We start from the raw sequence: 24513 nt of genomic DNA on the forward strand, positions 1-24513 counted from the left end.
ATATACACGCACACATACACACGCACATACACACACACATAATATATATATATATACCGCGGACACGCGCGCGCGTGCACGTAACACGCGCTCGCGCTCGGAGAAGTCATAATATATACAATATATAGCGTGACGTGATTCATAGCAACCAGAAGCGCACTGCACACACTGACAATGACACAGCTCATATAGGTGTCATAGTATATTTACGATATAATAGCATAGATATATACGAGATATATATGCAAATACAATTATAAGTATCAGTATAGTCTCGATGTAGTCGCAACGTCGCACGAGCTATACTCTTCATTTGGTATATAATCATCGGCTGGCCGAGGATGGAAAGGAGATACAGGGCGAAAAAAAATATCTCGTTTTTCGAGGGCCGCGGGGTATCTTATATCGATACTTTTTCTCCTCTCTTGCTTTTTTCACTCCCGCTTTATCCTTCTTTTCTTGGTCTCATCCGGCCGAGAGGACTACAATCAACGAGCGCATAAAGGCGCTTTCACCGTATTATTCTTTTTGCCTATGTTCGTCAATTTTTTTGAAGGCGAATGATGAAAGGGAAGATAAATTGGTAGGAAAATAGTCTCGTTGTTCGCAAATATGTCGGCCGGAGAGTCCAAAGAATAGCCCTCGAGGGATGGACATTGGAACTATTGGAAGTCGCTTGGCGATGAGGACAGATAGGGAAACGAGACAAAAGATAGGGAAAGGGATACGTAAAATGGAAACTCGCCAGCGGGTGTAAAAACTCGCGCGTCACGTCCCAGGTGACAGTGTCGACTTGATTTGGTTTCCGCACAGGGCTCAACACCTGGGGTCCAGCCTCGTACATTCAGCTCCAAACTCGTACTTTGGATCTTTCGGGCGAACGGGTTCCATTTCCCCGCGCACGATTATGTCAAATATACATGAAAGAGAGTCGACCGTAAGCTCGTAGGATAGAATCAAGTGTTTCAAGGGCTGCGGTAAATCAATGTTATCACTATCCTGGAATTCATCATAAACCGAAGGCTTTGAAAACTTTAGACTGAAAATCAACGAATCGTTGGCATCGGTCGCCAACAAACGAGTTCGCGAACTGCCCGCATTATTTTCGATTCTTTTCATTCGTATGAATATGTGCAATTTTGGATGATCGACGATTAGTTTACGTCAGAATATTAGAGATTCCTCGGTTTGATTTTTGATATAATTGTTATCAGAGAAACGGATTAAGAGTCGACAATCCGAGCGTACTTCGAAATGCGCTTGATAGAGAATGGATCCAGTTTCGTGCCAGTTTGAATCTGAATGTCGATACCGGAACAAAATATCTTCGATTACTACAGGATTAGGCGTAATACACAACATACGTTGTACGGTGCCGCTATATACCTTAAATATTGAGAAACAAATACGAATATATATATATATATATATAGATATATAGATATACGTGTACCAATAACGCAGGATACGCGTACGTACACTTTTATGTATTTCGTATATACAGATGTAGCCGCATAAGAGTGTACGATCACGCGTATACGAACGTGTCTCAACGGTGCGGCCTACGGTGCTCGATCCGAAATTCAATTAATTGCTAATTAATCACATATTGAACATAAGACATTATCGTTATACTTCATTTTTTCTTATATATATATGTTATCCTCGTTAGTCGGAAGTCGACTTTCAATAATACACACTACATATTATATTGTGTTACAGAGAGAAGCCCGATGAGATTTCCGCTTCGTGGATTTTCCGGAAAGACGGTAAGTCGAGCTCGGATTTTTGACATAAATACGATCCTTTCAAACGAGAAATGATTCGCAGCGACGCGATATCACGAAGAGGATTTAATGTTCTCTCGCGGGATTAAAAGGTTGTGCATTTGCCGTCACTATTCCGCTGGCAACGACGTCGTTCATCGTGTCTCTCTTGAAACTTTTCCACTTATTGTTAGATTTTCGCGCGTAACAAACAAAACCGCCGGTTTATCGTCGGCTCGAGCACCGCGGGTAGGGCCATGCAACAAGAACATCGCAAATCGCATCAAACGACTCAACCATAAACCATAAACGAAGTGGACAAGAATATATCTTGCGAAGACTGTGGAACGTAGCAAGGTTCCCTTGTAACAGTTCAGCCAACCAAACAGCTGTGACGAGCTATAAAAACGTAGGTTAGTAGGCCGTCTGTGTGTGTATACTATTGTCACTTGTGTGTATATATATCTCCACGTGTACGAACGTACATACATGAGATGTGTATATGTATGTGTATAGCTTAGTATACGTGTGGCTGTGTGTCGATATGCCCCTTGCTGCCGACATAAACATCGCTATGCGAGTCGCATGTATTTCCCCTGGTGCACCTTTCCGCGAACAAATATCGAGAACGACTCGAGATTTAAGCAGATGTGAACATATGCACGCGAAGATATTGCTAGTTTACGATGCTACTTTATATGAGACTTTACGCGTGCAAAATTAATACGTATAAAAAACATATATATTTCTTTTAACCGTACGCGTTCTATGACTTTTCGGTCGATGTACTACTTCACGAATGTATGATATTTTTATTACTATTGATATTTTTATTACATTCATATACAACGATCTACCAATGAAATTTCGACGGTCTACATGGAATATCTACATATGTTTCGATTGACATAGATATTTTTACATGAATATCCCTGTCATTGTTATGCAGTAACAAACAAACCGAAACAGATGATACTCTATCGGAAGCAAGTGGCGCGACTGGTAAGCTGATTTGATCAATGATGGTGGGCGTCGTCGGTTCCACGATAGGCACGCTCGATGTATGACGATCGGTCCAATTAAACGTCAAAGTTAAACATTCTTTTTCAAGCGATATCGACACAATTTTGGCATTACGATCGAGCGTGGACTATCGCAATGCGAAACGGCTGTGTCGGGCGGAAATGGGCGTTCCCGTTGCTTTTTTATACGATGGATACGAGCGGGTTGGGAGAGGAGAAGGTGATCGTTTGCGAGATTGGACGAAATAAATGAACGGGCAATTGTCGATGTCGAGTTTGTATGAGTTTGAATGCAAACTGTACCATCAACACCTCGGACACGGAGCTGATGCTGAGGACATACATGGTGACGCCGACCTCCACGGGCGGACCTGTAATCAACAAAACCATCCGGCCTTGGTCGCTGAGATTACCCGCCAATCTCTATTCAATCATGTACGACCTATCGTGTACGAAATAAATAGATATCTAGAGACAATTGTAATAATAATAATAATAATGACGAATCTATCTTTACCTCTGACTCACGCGCGCTTTACTCCCGCGGTGAAACTTGAAACTTAGGCACCCTCTAAAGTACTTTTGAAACCGTCTCTACATCGTATTGCGTATCATGGCGCGTTTTGCATGTTGTGCCCGAATGAATTTATCAGAGGAAAAAACTAACGCGATGCGCTCCGATACAAATCCATTGATATAAACGAGTATACTCGATAATGCGCGGACGAATTATTCGGGCATTTTTTTTTCCTCGCCCCTCTCGTGTCTTCGGATAAATCGGACAACGCCGTTCATGCGCGGAGAGGGAAATCATATCATTCACGCGCACCTATCCGTGTGAGCCAGAGGCAAAGCACGAACGAACAAGTCGAGGAGAGCTCACACCCTGCACGGAACCAAATCAACAGGACTCGTCGTCGGCCACGTTGCTTTCCAAGCTAGAAGAATCATCCATACTTGTCTCGTTATAGGCATTATGCTCTTACGTATATATTACATACATATCACAGCCACGTAGCAGTATGACATTACCTTACTACTACTTTTTTTTTTCGTTTTGTACCGCGTCGCTTTATAGTGGTTTTACTTTACTTTTCGTTTTCTCACCCTTTCGTTCTCTCTTTCGTTCTCTGTGCACTTTTGCATTTTGTTTTTGCCGATCATTCGTCACGTCGTATTCCAATTAGATTCATTGTGGCTATATGTGTACATATTCCGGAGAAATATGGCTTGTTTTATATTATCGTTTTTTCGCCCTATTATTAATTAGACGCTCTTCCACGATCGAGAGCGTCGTCTTGTTGAACGTTCGTCGAACGACATCGTTACTTTACACTGAATTGCTGTCATTGTCATTGCGGTCGTCGATTCCGGGCGAAATCTATTTTTTTTAACTTCTAAGGGGGATGTGAGGGAAATGCCTCGAATACCGAGAGAGCTGCTGGAAGGAATTCGGACGGATAACGATCGAAGCAAATCGATCGCGGATTATTCTCTCTCGCGTGTTCGTACACGAACGCGTGATACGTGCGGTGTTTCGACAGAGAGATAACAGAAGTGTCGGGGATTTCTTTCGGGGGTGGTGGGACATAGAATAATAATAATTGTAAGTAATGGCAGGCGGCAGCCCATTTCAGCAACCGCGGCATAGCAGCTAGAGCGTCTAAAAACGGTCTAACGGGACGGTCGTGCGTGTTTAATATATATTGAACAAAATACTATTTTTTTCTGAGAGCAGAAAGCAATAAAAAGACGCTCCTCATTCACGTTCTCTCTAACACTACGTGACGTTCGGGGCAGCCCAGGCTCAAAGTCAGGCAGGAAATCAGTGAACTAACTTTTCCACGCCCGCAGAAAACGAAAACGTAGTTGGAGCAACTGAGAAAATTTATCTTATTGGTTCACAGTTCTGTAAAATTCTTTTGTTAGTATCAATAATTTTAAGGGCGTTTTACGTCAATACAATTCGCGCATATGAATCTTGTCAAACATCTAGTTGAGAGATTATTTTCGAAATAAATCTAGTTTCCATTAAACGGAAACTACACCGCAATAATTTAGAGCAAGTCTAGTTGGTTGTGTTTCTTTTTTTTTCGAGATTTAGCTCGATTTGCGACCTCAGCCACGCAGTCTCGCTGCTTTCAGTTGCCGAAACTACAGGCCCGTTTCTCGAGCGAGGAACGAGGACAGCCAGTATATATTATCTGAAATATGAAATAGTACTTTGTCCATTTTTTTAGTATATATTTTTGTTTCTTTCTGTTGCTCGCTACTAAAGTGTACGTGTATGTCTCTGTATGTGTATGGGAGAAATGCGTATTAGGTCATACACGCGCACACTTATTCCTACGTCGGTGTAAACCGGTACCGCGATAAGCGACGAGCCACATGGTACTACAATATATCAAATGAGTTAGGAGAGTCTCTGCTCGGTTAGCTTCATTTCAGTAGTTTCGAAGTGCAAGCGGTAAACCACATCGCGTAATCACCATAACGCGCGTTGCGAAGTGCGTCTTAGATATATGGTTTACTAAATTGATGTTTACATACTAATCAAATAAAAGTTTCTATCATGCCTGCACATAGAAAAAGATTTCTTTAAGTTTAACAAATGTAGTCATTGCAATAGTCCAATCAAATCGGTTCTTTAAGAAATGTATAATAATTAATTACATTCAAACTAAATTTTTAGGATTAGATAAAATAATGTTCATTTAAAATTAAATTGTTTTAATGAAATAAATATAAATAGGAGTTTTGAGTGTACAATAAATCATTTTCTCCGTATGTGAGCAACAAAATATCTACATGTCAAAATATACGATTGAAATAATTTTGCCATTCTGTGAACTAAAATGAAAGAAAAATATCACGCGAAGAAGGAAAGATTGATTATTAGAGGAAAAATTGTCGATATGTACAATAACAATTGTCATTTTTCTTCTTGCTATAAATCATTAGTTCTCGAGTGTATTTCAACAGTCAACACATTTGAAGATAAGATATCAAATAAAAACATAAATTATAATCTGAAGTATCATCGAAATGTCATAAAATCAAATAGATGAATAGCAACATTTTCTATAATTAATAAATGATAGAAATTTTGCGTTTTATCACATGTCTAGAAATCATAAATTTGTATTTCAATGAATGAATATGTGTTTTGATATTTTTATTCCTTTCATTGAATCAAATCGAAAAATATAAATCTCGATTAATAATCTGATCCGATTAAAAGCATTTAAAAGCAGAGGAATTTTCACTTCACATTTAGACGTATTTCATTTTAGAGATGCGCTATTCGTAATGTTGAAGAACTATAGAATTGGAAAAGCACCGATTAGTTTTCTTCTGCATTGAGTTTAATTGGCTCCGAAATCACTGTGCCAAAAAATTGGATGTCGCCTCGTATCGGCGGACGAGAGATCCTCGAAGCGAGCATAGAATCGTTACGGTAATCGTGTTACCCGTTTTCGCGATCCCAAACGTCGTTGTTAAATGAACAGCACATCAAAGGAGAAACACATAGCCCAGAGCGATGCGGTTCTGCGCGTGCAAGTTAATTCATTTCATCGTCGGAGTATCTATCAACGAATATACGACAATACCGATGTAATGACGACTGACCGGAATCGTTGAGAGTGTTCCACTCGATCTACCGAAGATCGAATTTCTTTCGTACGCTAAAAAAAGAGTCTTTGCTACCAAATGTTGAATAAAATAATTTCAACTAAATATTTAGATATATACGTAATACCAAACATAATTTTACAAATATTTAGCAAGTATTATCATTGGTAATATCGTTTGATAATATTTACTAAATATTTGTAAAGGTAAAATTATGTTTAATTATATTACAATTGATTGAAATTGTTTCACTTAACAATTGGCAGGTATAACGAGATTCTTTTTTCGATATACTAAAACAAAGCTTGTAGTGCTGTAATTAATCAATCGTTACATTGAGAAAAATATTTGGTTAAAAATGGACGAATCAGAAAATTCTGATTGTATCAATTTCATTGCGATTATTCTAGTAGATTTAATAAAAAAATTTCGATGTGTCCATTTTCAGACCAGAATTCCAATTAATCCAGCTAGACATTTTCCACAGTGTGTGTGTGTGTATATATATATATATATATATATATATATACTATATATATATATATATATATATATATATATACACATATATATATATATATATATATATACACATATATATATATATATACACGTTCGGAGCAAAATAATCGCGACGATATCGTTAGGCAATGAGAAGATAATTCATGCTTCAGAGAATATATTAAACAATGAATCGTTTATTGAAGATCCGATTCGATCGCTGAAAGTATCGCCCCAATTAGTGATTAACGACACGAATGAATTTATTTACTCAGGCGATACGGATAGCATGAGAGATGCACCCGCATAGATGCAACGTTGATTGTTAATGCAATCAACATTGGAGTCGACCACTAGAATCAACATGCGTTGCTCTCTCGTTACCTTTGTTGATTTTTGAAATAAATCATTTACTCGAAATACCATCGCGCGATACTCAAGTATCTGTTTCGAGAAGAAAGAGACAATAATAACAGAATGTTTACGTGTTTTAATAGTTGCAAACATACATAACACAAATAGAATGATAATTATATTGTATGAAATAAAATCTTCTGACTTTATGTAATTGAATAATTGAAAACGATAATTGTTTCATTCGTTGCGAGGGTGATGAAAACAAACGAGAAAAATGCACACTCGTGTGCGCGTGTATGTACAACAGTGTAGAACCGGATATATATCCGCACTCGTGTTACCGTGCGTGTAAGAGCAGAAATACAGAGTATTGCATAACGCATAAGGTATAAGAAAATCAACCAATAAGAGTCTGTTATTTTGTGAAAAGGAAAGAAATAAAGGACTTTGATTGATTCATTTTCTTATGTATTATGCATTATGCGTTACGCAAGATTTTGTGTTTCCGCCCTAAGTCTCCTAGGTGTATCTGTGCATGTATGTCGGTGGGTAAAAAATGCTAATTGCAGTTCAGTAACGATCAGCGGCAATCGTTGACTTGAAAATGCACGGGCACTAAAAAACGTATGATCGCTTGGCCGAAGAGACCGACGGGCGGGCGGGGGAGTGGAAGGGCGGATTTTGTGTTTAGCCGAGAACGATAGTAATGTAACTTTCAGCAGAATTACTGAGTAAGACCTAGAGGTAGTACCATTTTCACTTCGGATAGGGAGCTGATACTCAAGACGTACATGGTGACGCCCACCTCGACGGGAGGACCTGAAATCGAAGGTTAGTAAGACTGAGTCGCCGGTTTCCGGCCGCGGCACGGTGAGAGTGACTATGGCTTTCGTTCGTTAATTACAAGTATCACACATATCTGTTTTCTTTCTTTTTCGTTCTTTTTCGGTAGCGTTCTGTGAATTTACTGTGAATGCGAAATGGTATGTTGGTGAGGTCGCTACGTTGGATGGATCGCTGGAAAGTGGTAATCGCTTTCGATTAGACGATGTCTGATAATTTATGCGCTAATTTACGTGTGCTCGGTTGTCATCAATGTTATATAACGACGGTTTTGCGGACAGGCTTAATCTCTCTACGCAGTGCTGTGATGTACTTTGTATCATATATAATTTGTATTATATGCGTTCGGATTTATCGAGGTGAATAAATTATATTTAAAGCTAAGGTGATATTAAGCGTTATAAAATTATTTACACCAAATATTTTTTTTTGTTCATTTTTTTTTTTTAACATGCCTGATATCATTTGATATCATTGATTCGAAAATATATTTTCTTCATGTCACATAATTAATGTTTGTAATTATTTATTTTTAATTTCTAATAAACATTATATAAATAGTTAATAATTAATTTAACGAAATTCTCTCAGGTAGGATATATTTATATATATCCTATATATTTATATATATCCTATATAATAAAATACATTACTATATACAATCATTTACGTTCGCATTTTCCAATGCGACGTGACATATAAAGATATTTCAGATTTCTATCATAATCTTTGCGAAATCTAAATTCAAAGACCTGACAAGGGTTCGTGAAAATTTCAGTAGTCCGCTGCCAGATGTGAGGCACGAAATCGAAGCTGTCGGTCGAATTGATCGGCCGCAAAGACGAAGCGGAAAAATGTAATCGCGCCCGATCAGGCGGTATCTCACTGTAGAAAAGTTTATGGACGAAATTCGGGCAGAGGGTGAAAGAAGGGCGGGAAGTCAGGTGCAGATGGAAAGAACTCGGTTGTCGGGGGAGAGAGGCCGAGGGAGGGATGGAGAAAGGGTTGGGGAATGCGAGGCGGATATACGTGTCCATGTTGGCGTTTTCGCGATAAAGTTGACTCGTAAACAACGGCTCTGCCAACGCCATCGCGCGCCACTCGACCGATATATCTTCATTTCCATTTCTAGGATGTTTTTAAAGCCCCTATAGCCGAGGAACATCCCATATGGGATACATATTTCACAATGACGTTTTCTCGCGACATGCTGGAAAACGCACGGCTGACGTGGTATCGAGTTAATTGAAACGCGCCAGTATGCTTCGTCCGTGCAAACCGATCGCCCATGAGAGAGAGCTTACTCCGAAAAAAAAAAAAAAAAAAAAGATTAAAAATATTTCAAACACATATGATGTAACTGCGAAAGAACAAAAATTAATAATCAGCCATCTGATCGAAAAATTGCAGTTCAATCTTGCGTAAATTGATATTTGCTAACTATAAATATTTTTACGATAATTTTTTTTATGAATATTTTTGTATATGAATTTTTTTCCTTTCATTATGCGTATATAATATTAAATATTATATTGAATTAAATTTATTAGTAAATTATATTAAGATTGGAAAATTATTTTTTAGTATAAACTTTTAAGTAGACTACACAGTTTTTCTTTTGAATTGATGAAAAATATTTGATAACTCTATTAAAAATTGTATTTTATAAAATATATATAAGCACGTATATATATATAAAGTTTCAGTTGCTTTGTTTGTTGTAATTCGAGTCAACGTTGTGTTTTAGTGTTATAGAGTTTCTTTTTTAATGCGAATGCGAAAAGTTTTTGTTTATCATTACGACAGTCAATTTATAGAGTGCAAACGTTTCAAGTTTCTCGTCACGTATTTTGTCATTTTCCGTAGGCCTTGGATGGCAACGATAGAGCTCGCGTTTGAAAATCCGGCTGCGCTCCGGGGAATATCCAATGAAGCACTACGTATTGAAGAGAGCAACGGCTTATCCCGTCTATCCGCGGTATTCTCGTGTCCGTTTCCGTAATGTCCGCGTACCGATCTAAATTTTAAATGTTAGAAACTTGTATCCTTCCGGAGATTCCGTGTATCGATATGCGGGAGCGGCGAGAGATGCGGATATCGGCGATTCGAATCTAGACGATATATTTAGTGCATTTTTTTGCGATATGTCGAGATAGGAACCTGTATACTTGATCCTGCCGGAAAATGAAATGATCGTCTTTTATGCCTGACTGTCAGCTCGAGTTTACTGCAAAGTAAGTCATCAGTAATGCATTTTTTTAATACAGCTTTAAAAATAAACGATATATTAATAATACATATTTTTGCCCTACGATTTCATTATAATTGCAACGGTAAAGTGTGTTATTGCATTAAAAATCAGTTAGTAAATTTTTAATTGTTTTAATATTGCTGAAACAACTTGTGGTTGTAAAATAATAAATTGAATAATATTCAGATAAAATAAACGGTTTGTATGTTTAACAATTGCATGGAATGTAATTAAATGATAATATGCTGAATACTGTATTTATTTTATTTTATTGCGAGAATTAATAATTGCAATTCATAATTTTAACTACCTTCAGCATACGAATTTGAACTTTTAATTATTCAGTTAACCGCTTTTTCGATTTTTATATCTGACTTGTAATAATTATAACTGCGAGAACAAGAACATTTTGGATTAATATACGATAAACATTTTTAACTTCTTTAAAAATGAAGAACCGAAATGATTCTCGGTCAATTAAACTCTGAATTCTTTTTTGGTTGGAAGAAAAATAGAACAGTTATATGAAATCGAGATGTCACATCTTGTTAGCAATCGCGATACTGAGAGTCGAAAGTGAGTGTGGTTCTGAAATAGAACCCAGAGACAAAAGGAGGCATTTAAGACGCGACAGTAAAATCAAAATCAAAATTGTAATTGAAGACGAGATATTGCGTCTCTGTGTAGTCCGAGAGGAGATGTCGTTAACGGTAACCCGTGGCAACCCGTGGAGCGTCCCAGCATCGATCCGAGTTTTATCGAAGCGCTCCAGCCCCGCCCTACCTCTACGAGGCCACCCCCGAAAATGCGACTTTGTCGTGGTAAAATCATCGACACGTGAATTATAATTGTAGCTGTTTTGACATCGATAATCGGTCCGCGAATCCAAGGATGACCGACCTAAACGCGCGCGGGGCCTATCGCTTTTTGGCCTACCGAGCCGAAAGTGGGACGGGCCGTCCATTGGCAGGCACTAATTGCCTCTAACTGACTCTCGAATAGCGAGCGTGCTCGAAACTGGACTAATGGCTCTTTAATAACCCTATATTTTATAAGCATCGCGTTTATTCGACTGCAAAATCGTATCGCGCTTGGTAGTCGATAAACGTCTGGCATTTATTTGAAACGACTGTTTCACGCAAAAGTCGGCATCTACAAATTATGTGCAAGCTGTATATTATTGCGGATTGATCATGAGGTAAAAGAGAACGCTTTGTGCTTTACACTTTTATCTTTAGGGAGTCACGTGCTGTTTCCATCTCCGTGATAGAAACGCTGTCTGCCATCGTTTTATCGGTATTTCTTTTTCGGTAGTCGCGCGGTTGAGCCGCGTGGTAAACTGCAAATTACTCCTTTGCCGGGAAACAGGATGCGATTCGCGTACACGTGCTGCCGCGCTGTTCCTGTCAGAGTTGTTTTATGGAAACGGTAGTATGCTCGAAAGCATCGAAAACTCGTCGTTTTTTGTAGGGTAAAACGTGGGAGATGATAAGCGACGTCAAAAATATTTCCTGGAGCGTTTCGCCGGAGCTTTAACCGTTATGTCGCACTATTGTTACAACAATCCGAAAGCCTGTGCTTTATATTTTGATTTATCGCGTATCGATTTCGTGTATTAAATGTTTTTAGGTATATAAATCCTACGTTTACCCACCGTCTTCTGTTCTTCAATTTCTTTTATCTCAGCACTGCATTAAAGTGGAATACGGTACTATTTTATCTTTTTTTTATCCGAGCACACGTAAAAAGCTTTTTTTTGTGCTTGCAGCGAACGAAGTGGAATTAAAAGAGAGTCTGGTTTTCTGTTTGTTCGCCAATTGATTGGTTTCGTCGGTGTGTCAATATTTAGTTTCTTTCGTCATCTAACTCCCTCATTTTCGTTAGTTGCAAGGTAACGTTTTAGATTCACGTAATAGTGCAACGATCATAAACAATGAAACGGAAAAAGCATCGTGCCGAACGCAAAACTTGTTCCAACGCAAATTACCTCACGTACGTAAATTAATCGTTAATTGAAATTGATCGTTAATTGAATAAACACGTCGAATATATCGATATTCAATCAATATATTGACAAGTTTTGCGCATGGTATAAAATCCACGAATGATCTCGTATATCGTAAGATGGGGAAAATCGAGTCTTTACTCACCTCCGTAGTTCGGCCTTACTCTTTTATCGTAACTGACGGAGAAGGAATCCAGTATCGCAGAGATGTTCACGTCGCCCAGCATACTGCCGCTGGCAGTTCTGTAAACGAATAAGAATTTCATATTTTACATTTTCCTTATAAAAACTCTTATAACTGCGTTCTAAAATTAGTTATATCTATAGAAGAATTGCAGTCTTTTTATATTTTTAGTATTTGTTTCGATTTAATTAATGAGATAAAACGGGGTAATTTGGATATGATTAACTGAAATTTTCAAATTGTACTCTCTAAATTTCTTGGAGTGAAATCTCATTCCGAAAGAGTTAAAGCACTGCACTATTGAAAAAGAGTGAAAAATTTCAATTCTTGAATAAGAATGGCAGATTTTCACTATTTTTTTCCGTTTGAAAATAATTTTATTCCGAAAAATGAGTGAAAATCTGTTCAAAAGTGCAAATTTTTCATTAGTGACAGTATTTTAAGTTTTGAAGTGAGATTTTACTCCAAGAAATTTAGAGAGTATTATAATATTGAAGTTGCATAGTGTATTTAATTAAATATATAAAACGTGCACTGTTGGTACAATGGTATGTATTTTGTATGTTTAATTAAATACTTTATGCGATCTTAATCTTTTATATAATTTCTAGGAAGTTTCTATTAACTTATCCAAATTACTTCGCTTTACCCTATTTTCAGTTAAGCTAGCTTGCATGATTAAAATTTTTTTGAATTGCGAGAAATATATTTCAATCCGGATAAAAATTATCAAATTATTACAATTTAGTAAATCAGCAGTAGATCATTTTAACACACATTATATTTATAGTGAGTGCAAAAAGTTTGCGTACAGAAAAAATATTTTTTTTTTAATTTTATTTTTAAAAGCTAAACATCCAGCGAGAAATGTCTTATTAATATCGATACAATGATTTCATAAATTTGACGTTTAATTTATGATCATTTTTTTATTTATCATAAAGAATAAAATAGACTGTACATTTCTTAAAATTATATGGACAAAAAAGATGTGTATTAATTATAGAAAATATATTAATTTAAAAAGTGAAAATTAAAAATTTTATTATTTGGACGCTCAAAAAATATTTGTACAATCGAGAAATTTAATTTTAAAATCAGGAATTTCATTTGTTTATGTTAGAACAGAATATATTCATTGTATAAAATTGTTAATTAATATTTATTTTCTACAAATAAGACTTTTTTTTATAACAAAATTCCTTGTATGAATATTTTTTACACTCACTATATGTAACAATATAATATAGTAGTATATAGTCTTTTTTGCTAAGAATCTTCTTTTGAAAACTTTTTTTTATAAATACATAATAATTTTATAACAATTGTAATAAATAACTGCATTTTATATAAATTGTGAAATTATTTTAATAATAGTGAATTATTTTATAACAATACGTTGCATATTTTTTTAAACAAGAATTTTTAATTAATGGTATCGAAATATATAATCTTTTGTAAATTATGCAACTATTGAATCTTACGACGTCACAAACTCTTTCCTGAACTGATATAGATACTAGTATTAGCATTATTTGAAAGTTCGAGAGAAGATACTGTAACAGCCTGTATGACATACACGACCATGAGAGATAGATACGCCCAAAGGTTCGGAGTATAAAGTACAGAGTCTGTTCTTGACTTAACGGGTCAGTAGATACGGATGGTCTCGGTCAGCCAAACAAACGGCTCTTGAGTTCGCGAGCTGATACGGTTCCACAGTACCTACGAGAGCCCGATCTAATGGCTACAACGGCGCAGCAGCCGATTCCGGTTCCACTAAGTGGAGCAACTCGATCCGAAAACGTTTTCTGCTTGGCTCAGCTTGGGCTGACCAAGACCATAATCACTTGGCGCGGTGTTGATTCCCGGATCACACGAAGCCACGTATGGTAACGTTAGTTGGATCACGCAATATCTTAGCGATATCTACAGACATTTCTAGTCGAAAGTACGAATTGCTGCATACTTTAGTCGAAACAATAGAAACAACAGAAATCGCATTATATAGGTGAACGTAATCTCATTTTACTTGCAATGATCTGTGTTTGGTTTGACAATTTTCCTTGTTCTAAAATTTTTATGATAAGACGTTGCATGGTACATTTTTTACTAAATCAAGGAATTTAAGTTCTATAAAATAATAGCACATTGATATGATAAAAGGTATACTAGTTGCATTCATTGAATTTTAATAAATTCAATTAGAAAGGTAAATTATATACTTATAGTTAAATCCAATTGGTCGAAATAATCGCAAATTTAATTACAATATAATCAGGAATCTGATTCATATGATCCGAATTCGTTTTGTTTGTATTTTTTATTGAGGCAACCAGGATGTTTTTCTTAGTATAATTACCGTAATTACTGTATCTTTTCTATTCCGACATAGATATATACAATAGATAAATAATGTTGAAAAAAGATAATAGATGGACACATTATATTGATACCATGAATTCACTTATTATCCATCGCCTTAACAAAAGTGATTATTTTCAAGTATAAATGTTTGATGAAAGTCTTTGATAATTTCTGTTAATTGGGTTAATAATAGTGTTTCTTCGTGCGTGCTTGATTCGTGCGTTACTTCATATCATTGAGTAAAACAGATGTAAGAAAAGCCTTGACCCTACCAATATACATATGAGTCAGCAGAATGTTCGAGAGACGTATCGTACATCAGTTTGCGCGCATAGTCCTACAATAGAAGTAAGTAAACCTAGCAAGCTTGTAAAGTGTTGCACGAATTAGACTAATCAAGATCGTGCATGTTTGCCGCGTTCTATTCCACTGACCAAGATTCTAAGCGTGAGTTATACAATCTACAATGTGTCCCCGCGATTAGGTTCACGGGATTTTGTAATCAATTATAAATCAAGGAAATAACCGCTGTCTAAGTACCTGGTCTATTTCGTGATTCAAAACATCAAGTTTTTTAGTGAAAGCCTCAATTGTTATTTTGAGATTGTATCTATTCCTTTATGCAAAACTAAAAATTTGGAAAATGAATAATATTACTTTAAAATTATTAAATTAAACAGAAAATATTAAACGCCTTAGACATAGAGAGAAGAAAAGAAATAGAAGAGTCGTTTCTCGGTGCAATATATTATGCGCCAACTTGTTTTTCTACAGTCGATAATTTTATAATACAATGATAATATTTATATATCTACATATGCTTATAACAAATTATAATTAAAAATATATAATTATTTTTGTAGAATGATTTAGAATAAAATGAAAAACTTAGTGAACAAAGTATTTTTAGATGTTTATATGCGTCTCGGAAAAAGTTTTATTGAATAATTTGCTACAACCACCATAATCTAAATCTCGCGAAACGATATCTCATAACGAAGAAGCCAGCTCGCTGCCAAGCTGCGATAATAGGTCACAGGTTAGTTGTATCGATTGGATGCAGATATCTACTCTGGGAACAAGGTGCGAATAATACGATGATATCGTGTAAATACATGCATGAAAATATAGATAAATTGTTTCTCGACACATTACGAAGAGTCATCATTTCCATACAAATGTTGTTTATAATGTAATAAAACGAAATATATTTCTATGAAATATCTTTTTATTGAAGACGATTATACGTAAGCGGAATAAAGAGAAATCAGTAAATTGTTTTATTGTATTAAAAAAAATATTTAAGACTACCGCGTATATATTATATACATATCATGTTTATTATAATTAATTATGTTAAACGTTCATATTAATTATTCAAATACACAGATAAATACACAGAAAACACGATTTTGTTGAAATATCTTAAAATTTAGCTACATATAAATCCGAAAATTATTTTGTTGGACTGTTTAAATAATTATGCAGAATATTCAAACTGATTGCTAGAATGTCAAAACTTTGCAGCATTGTTCATCATGCTTGAGTTTCCTATGTAATTATTTTGATGATCCAACAAAACTATTTTTAGATCTATATCTTGCTAAATTTTTATATATTTCAACAAAATCGTTCTTCCATACATATGATAAAAAAATAGAACGCTCAATTCAACAATATTTTCGTTTTTGTATAATTTATTTTATTAACGCACTATTAACATCAATCAAATGTATATCAATATAATGGATGTGCGTTTTTTTCGCTTTAAATAAATATTTAAATAAGCAGATTTTATTATGATATACTTTTTGTATAAACACAACGTAAAGGTTTTGCTGTTCTTCAATTTCTTTAATCCATTTCAAATCGAGATTTGGATCCATTTGCTTGCTCGTAAAAGATAGCAAAGGGCAGGGTATCCTTCATGAAGAAAGATAACATTTTCGATCGTTTGAAATATATATGAAAGATATCCTTCGAGGTTAGTATTGACGAAGCTGGGGAGAGGTTTTGTGGATGTCTATGTTCCAGACGAAAGAACGCGCGGATCTCTTTCACGGATCTTCAAGAACGCCGTTGGAGAAATGTCACGCCATAGTTAAGCGTTTCATGCTTCATTGCTCCAAAAGCGCCAGACAATGTTTTCAGAAGCTCGCCCGTTTCTTAGATCTTACGAGAAAGTCTCTTCTGTGCTTTGCAGAAATCCATTTTTCTTGCTATTCTATGTTGTTTCGAATTATGAACTCGACAGGGGTCGTGTTCCAATATACACTGCCAGTACTGAAAATCTATAGTGTACGTAAACTATAGATTTTCATTTTATTAGAAGTGTATATCGGGATGGATACGGCCAGTGTACAAGCTTTGCTATTTTCACATGCGAAGCGGCGTAATATTAAATTAATAACGATCGTCACGGATAAATATGTTCAATTGAAATTAGGTCGATTAATAATTTTATATCAAATTTTATATCATTCTAATTAGAAATTTCGATTACAGAAATTTAATCATATTCTCATAATTCTTTAATGCAATTGCAAATGTATTCCGCCATACTTAATATGTATAATAAATATCTCCCTGACTGTGATATTTGTCAATCTAGTGTTATTATTGATAAATTCCTCTTGATGTTGCTTTGATATTTAATAGTGCGAAATAGCAGAAATTTGGTCGCAGGTAGAGGAATGATTGTAGCGCAATTGTGCGGACGGCTGATTTAATAGTATTACCGTGGCGCAATCACGTGACGCGTATACTGAAGAAAAATGGCAGACATTACGGTGCCTGGGCCGAGCTGGTGTAATTGAAAATCTCGTAAATAAGAAGGACTGTCCAAGCGAACGAAGATGCCTCGAATTTCAATCTCTCGGATTTCTAAGAACTCTTAACCTCCGACTCCAACATTTCTTCTGCACACGATCTGTGCATCCTCCGCCAGCATCTATTCCTTTCGTTTGTCCTGTCTTCTTTTCCTGTTTCTTTAACTTTTCCGACTCGTTGCATTTCCTTGTCTTTAAGAAAAGATGAGAAACCGTCTCTAGATTTTTTTCTAGAAATTTATTTATTTCTAGTTCAGTAAGCTTCAAATCGATACATATAAGTAGCAAGTTGCTTTTCCTTGTTCTTTTGCCCTTTCAGCAAACTTAAAATTTCAGTGAACTAAAGTGAAAGAATTTTTTTACTTAATCATTATGTGAATTTAACTCTGATATTTAATCTCATTTGTCTCATATCAAGGAAAGATAAAAAAGAATTGATTTTTGCCCAAAATAGATATAAAAGGAATGTTTTTTATAGATTTTAATCTCCTGAATATGATAAAATTATTAAAAAGTTTATAGCATTTAGGAAACATCTGGAAAATTGAGCATGAACATGATGTATTTAAATTTCAATATTTTTGCTCATTTCTCCAAACGAACTTTTTAATAACTTTATTGTGTAAGATAAAAATTTATAAAAGAAAATACTAAGTATTTTTTTATTTATATCTTTTTGAACAAAAATCGGCTCTTTTCTAACATTCTTCTTTATTTGTTATTTTTTGTTTTCAAAAATAAATATATTTTTTTATATGTGCGTATGTGAATTGTTTTTATAATTATATTTATTTATAATCAATTACATAATTATAATCAATTACAAATAGTATATATATATATATATATATACAATAAATATATATATATATATAAATATATGTATAAGTATTTTCTGATATGTAATTTCAATACCGATGTTCAGTCTTGTTAAATGTTTGCATAAAATTATCGTTGCAAGCAAATTCAATTTTCGTAATGTGTGTGAATTTATAGATACATATGTGTATTTTGACGCAGAGATAAATATTGATAATAAATGTGTATGAGAAACATATTTCATTTTTCCGGATATTCTGTAGGAATAAATATTTTTGACGTTACTTCTGTCGACCTCGTTCGCTGACATTTGAATTAGCAATGTTCTGCGTAATTTATTTTTGAGCTAATATCAAACAACTGCCGGCAACTTCTCCAACATTGTCGACCATGTCGAGTGGCTGGTATCTTTAAAAGGCGGTACGTCTCGAAGCTTTTATAGAAACATTTCTCTTCGCAATTAAGAAGTTATCGATTATGAAGACGCTGTATCGCTCTTATATTCTTTCCCCTTTTTCCAATTGGTTGATTGTCCTGACTTTTCATATCTTTTCCTTTTTCATATTTATTTTTAATTCTGGGGACGAATTCTTCCTTGCCAAATATCAAGCGTTTGTGCGAGGATCGGTTATGAATTATTCATAATAAGCGAGCGAGCGAGCGGGACTACGGACGAAAAAGCGACTTTATGTACTACCGGTCGCCGGACGCTATATATAATCGGTGAGAGCTGGTTGCACGACCGGTTATGTTTTTCAGTGTGATTTACGCTAATTTTGGCGCAGAACCACCGTTGCGGGAGAGTCAGGAAGTCATAAGTATGCGATCGCACCCTTCCGGTTAGTACCACGTGTTTCCTTTTTATCGATATCACAGTTGGAAACTTCGCAGTCCTCATATTTCTCCATCTAAATATATATTTATGTTTCTCTCTTCCTGTCTTCCTTTTCCCCTTTTTATTCCCTGGTAATAATTATTTATGCACGCTTTTGAATCTAATAAAACTTATTGGCTTTATTTAACCGCAAATTTATTCGATAGGTTTATGATCAGCATTGGAATATGATAATTAACATGAATATCTGTAGAGATTTATCTGCGAATTGTATCCAGAAGATTTTGCAGAAATAAAATTTATGTTACTGACACTAAATTCTTTCTCAATGCATAACGAATACATATATTTGATATTAAATTCTTTCTCAACGCATAACGAATACGTATATTTAATGCAGCACATAATATTGCAATAAATGTAATAACGTTTGCAGATATTTTTACGAAATCTTTTTAAATGATTTTTTATAGACATTTAAAGATATAGACTGTGATGTTTGAGAAATTATTTGATCATTTTTCAAAGTCAGAGTACCGTCAAGTCGAGACGAGCGCGTTGTCTTTTTCTTGGATAGAGTAACTACTCTGATATATATATATATATATGCTGCACCTAATAAAAACTACTATATTTAAGGTAAATGAACTATATCAGTAAAAACTTTGCACTGTCTACTACTAGTAAAAAAAAATATTAGAATTCTGAAATACTTATTTTTTTGTATTAAAAAAAGAACATTTTGAAACCCTGTTTTTGCTGTGTATCTCATAGGAATGGGGTAGCTCATAATAGAAGGAGGAATGCATGGCTTATTTACAAATTAGAAAAATTTACAAATAATACTTGTAAACAAAAATTTATAAATAAGACATAAAATGACATAATAACTTATAAAATAAAGGCATATAACATAATGATGGTTGTATGCTTATTATCTCCATTTTTTTTATTTTTTTTAATTTCTGCGGCGTAAATCTTCGGCGTAAATGCCGAAGTTACCTTAATTGCACACAAAGGTACACACATGGATGCACTTACAGACAACAGTATTCATACGGAAGATGTTATGTTTGTATGATAATAAATAGCGATAATAAATAGCGTGCGTAATGATCTCAGAAAAGATCGGCGCGACGCGGATCGTTTGTGAAGGGCTAGATAACATGGAAAAACCGACAAAAGAATTCGAAATAGGACATGCCCGATATAAGCAGACATCCATCCGATCGTAACGCTGCGAGATACATTTAGGACGTGGGATGATAGACCAGTAGATCCATTTGTCACTGTCCGTAAAGTGAACCGTCGCTCATCATCCTCGCTCCTTCTGCGTGTGCAGACTTCTTCTGCACCACCGAGCTTTTGCAGATACATAAAAATCTTGCGAATCACCGGCGCCCGATCGATCGACACACATAGACGAGATTGCTAAAATCGTACACGCGAGAGAAATTTCGACGATGATCGTCGATCATGAACACTGCTGACTCAAAGGTTGAGCGTGCTCGGAAAAAAAAGAAAATGTCATCTATGATTTTACTCACGTCAGTTCGACAGGCAGACCTACTTTTTCATCTCCATTAGATAACAAACGTGACGATTACGCGGTATATGGTATGACGTATAAGTATGACGCATTTTGAAATGTAAAAGACTTTAAGACAATGTGATATATAATAAAAGAGGTTGATCATAAAAAATTTATCTATATATCTATATCTATATCTATAATAGAGGTTGATCTGAAAAAATAACGTAACTCTATGAATTAAAACTAACTGCGATAAAATTTATAATTCATTCGATATTTAAAATATCTATATGTATAAATTGCATATATTTAATGTTATAAACTTATATGATTTCAAGCTATACATTGATGCTTTTATGATCATTAGAAGATATCTGTGTGAATTTCTCCGTAAAATATAAAGTTAATTTATTCTATCACCAACGTGTCGTATATAATTTAATATGCAGTGGATATTATTTATTAATATGCCCGCAAATTAAAAAGCCTTTAAAAAGAAGCTAATGTGCTCCAGTTAATTCACGAGCTATGACGGCCTACAAACGATACCTACGCGCATTATGCATGATTCTGACCTTTCCACCAATTTCATTTGGCTCATATTAATTCGACCGCTTTCGGCATTTCATTAATTCTGACCTTTCGGCACTCGGTAATCAATTTCAATCTTTTATCAAAGAATATAATTAATCATTTTGTCTTATTTTCATTTCTGTTCTATTCTCTTTTAAGTCTCGACATTGCATTGTTCGCAACTTGTTTCCATCGTAGTTTCCATTCTGAAATTTAATCCGATCTTTCCGTGTGAGTTGCATATATTTCTCGAAAGTCAGAAGAATCGAATTTGTTATGCGTGACAAATTTTTTTGAATGTTTCTATATAGATGTTCAGGTGAATGGATTCAAATGAATATAAATGCGTACGCGGAGATGTATCTACGAAACGCACATCGATGGCAAGACAGAGAACACAGCATCCGTCAGGGTAGGTTATCGACGCATCTGTGTAAGCTCGTGCGCGCGAATCTGACGTCATTGGGCACCCTCCAGCCCCTTTCTACCTCTCGGTGTGATGCCCTCTATGTGGGTTATGACGACGGTAGGGAATACGTGGTCGCTTTAACCCCTCGGCTGTGTATGTGGATTCGGCGCTTATGGGACCTTCGTTTATATGGCAAATACACTGTAAAATAGGCTATATAAAGTTACGTTAAGAATTTGAAAGTTAAAATTATTTTATTATTAACGTAATATAATAACGATAGATATCGTTATTATATCGATATTTATTTTGATTAATCTTTCTTTGAGTTATTAAGTTTTGTTGCGCCTTTTTATAGACAGTTTTTTTTTAAATTTATTTATTTGAATGCTATCGGATTTAGATTCAATCTATTCAATATTTCGATCCTATTTTCTCCACGGATTCGCTTCATTTCATTGTACGTCGTGCGAGTTAACGTAGTTTTCTCGTGAATGTGAGAATGGAAGAACGATATGAGGCTACTCACTGAGCACGGCGTTTACGGTCATTGAACTTTATTGCGAGTATAGGTAGGAGGTAGGTTTAATCGAATAAGTTGAGGTTTTTGTCAGGCTGTCTGAAACGATGCAAGGAGAATGACAACGCGAGTGTTCAAATGGCAAAGAGATTAAGTTCCTAAAAGTTGAGTAAATTCTCCTTTTATATTTACTTTCCCAATATCATAAATCAAATTGCTATTTTATAATATCAGAAAATATTGATATTTTATTAAACTTTATTGCATATGTAAGTTCAGCGAATTTAGAAATAAATTAGTATTCTTAGTATCGTTAAAGAAATCGATTATGTATTATTTTATGTAGTCGAAAACAGTTCTTCTTTTTATCTTTTTATTAAGTCTTTTTAAAAAGTCTTATTTTCAATTAAATCATATTCGTAATTATGTGAATGAATATAATAATGTATACAACTTATTAACCTAATTATTTACAATAATTATGACGAACTATCATTTAATTTAGATTTATTTAATTACATATATTATACATGCAATACAATAATTTATCTGTGCAATTTAAAAGAAGCATATTATTATATGTTTCTCTCTTATGTTATCTAACAGTAGAATATTTTTTTCTGATAAGATTCTGCTTTAGTTTTCTGAATGATGGTCTCTTTGTTTTTAATTTATCTCTTTACATGCTCGAGTTCTTTTTTTTTTAACTGAGAAGCAAAGCCGTGATTAATCCTCCTTTCATCTATGTACTTTTTATTTCTCTGTGTGGTTGAGAAGGGCTGCCGCGACGTGAGCGTGTGTCGACGTTCCCAAGAAAACCACTTCCGGTATTTAGGTAAGCGACGAGCGGACGTAGTGCGCGAGAGGAACAAGGCGTTCCCATTAAACGTGGTGGCACACGATAACGCTTAAATCACTATCAACGTTTCTTTAGCTCTGTTGTGTTTCGTTTCAAACAACCGACGATGCCAAAAGAGACATATTTTCTATTGGAGCGGCCGCGGCCGAGAAAACTTCCCTTTGTCTACTAACGTCCCTACGACACGAAGGTTTCGCTTAACGAAAACAATATTCGTTGCACGGCATAAAGGTTCTATCGCTTGATGGCAGTCATTATCGCGCAAATGCGGGCAATTTCTCGGACGCAATTTACGATAGATGATTAGTTCGGATCATTTAATGTTGATACCAGCCCGCAATTCCTCTCGAGAGGATATTTTAAGCATTTTTTAGTCTTTTGTGACATGACATTTCTACATAAATGTAAAATACATTCGCATTCTGCAATCTCTTTTTTCTAAAAAGCTCAACAGAAATAATTATATAATATACACTGAACTCATTGCAATGAATGAATTCGTTGGAATTTTCTTTCTTTAGCTCTTGTATAGACATCATGAAAAATTACATCATGAAAAAAAATATCGTTAATAAGTTATGTGTTATCATAAAATATTTGTATTTTTGCATCGAGACATGTCGATTCAATAGGAAGTTTTTGGATTCAGATATGGAGTCACGTTATCCTTTTCTTAATTTATTATTAAGGAGAAGATAATGTGATCTTAGTTCACCATATCTGAATAAACAGAATTGCAAAAACTTCCTAATGTCGCAATAATGGATCGCTATTTTAACTTGTGATGATATCATATTGTTGATTTTTACAAAATCTGCGCAACGACAATAACGGTATTATTACTGCCAAAGAGTTATGAAATAGGAGCCTAGATGTATACTCCGTAATTTCTGGTATTAAATAATAATGAATAATTAGAAGTTACTTATACCACATGTATACTATATATAAATACACGAGTTCCAAACTATAAGGTCACAGATGTTAAGTGGAACATGCTCTGGAGACGTAGGTAAGGACGAGGATAAGAGACACGAACTTATTAAACGTCGGTCTCTTAGTAGATCTATGGTGTAGGAGTTACTGCGGAAATTGTTGCACAAATACTATTATAATAGCGTAAGTTGTTTCGCAGTCTCTTCCTAAGTGCATATATTATTCATGCATGGGGAATGACTTGTCATCTCCCTCTCTTTCTCTCTCTCTC

At 35.0% G+C, this 24513-nt stretch overlaps 1 protein-coding gene across 1 annotated transcript in view; it reads right to left on the reverse strand.

The window, feature by feature from the left end:
* The window catches only part of LOC105619338 (gamma-aminobutyric acid receptor subunit beta), a 78127-nt gene that overhangs the window by 23570 nt on the left and 30044 nt on the right, over positions 1–24513 (reverse strand). The window contains exons 2-3 of the mRNA XM_012200858.1: positions 12524–12621; positions 8031–8098 (exon numbers count right to left, since the gene is read on the reverse strand). Of these exons, the coding sequence (XP_012056248.1) occupies positions 8031–8098; positions 12524–12621 (166 nt within the window). The remainder of the gene's footprint in view (positions 1–8030; positions 8099–12523; positions 12622–24513) is intronic.

Source organism: Atta cephalotes (assembly GCF_000143395.1).
Source record: "Atta cephalotes unplaced genomic scaffold scaffold00021, whole genome shotgun sequence".
NCBI lineage: Eukaryota > Metazoa > Arthropoda > Insecta > Hymenoptera > Formicidae > Atta > Atta cephalotes.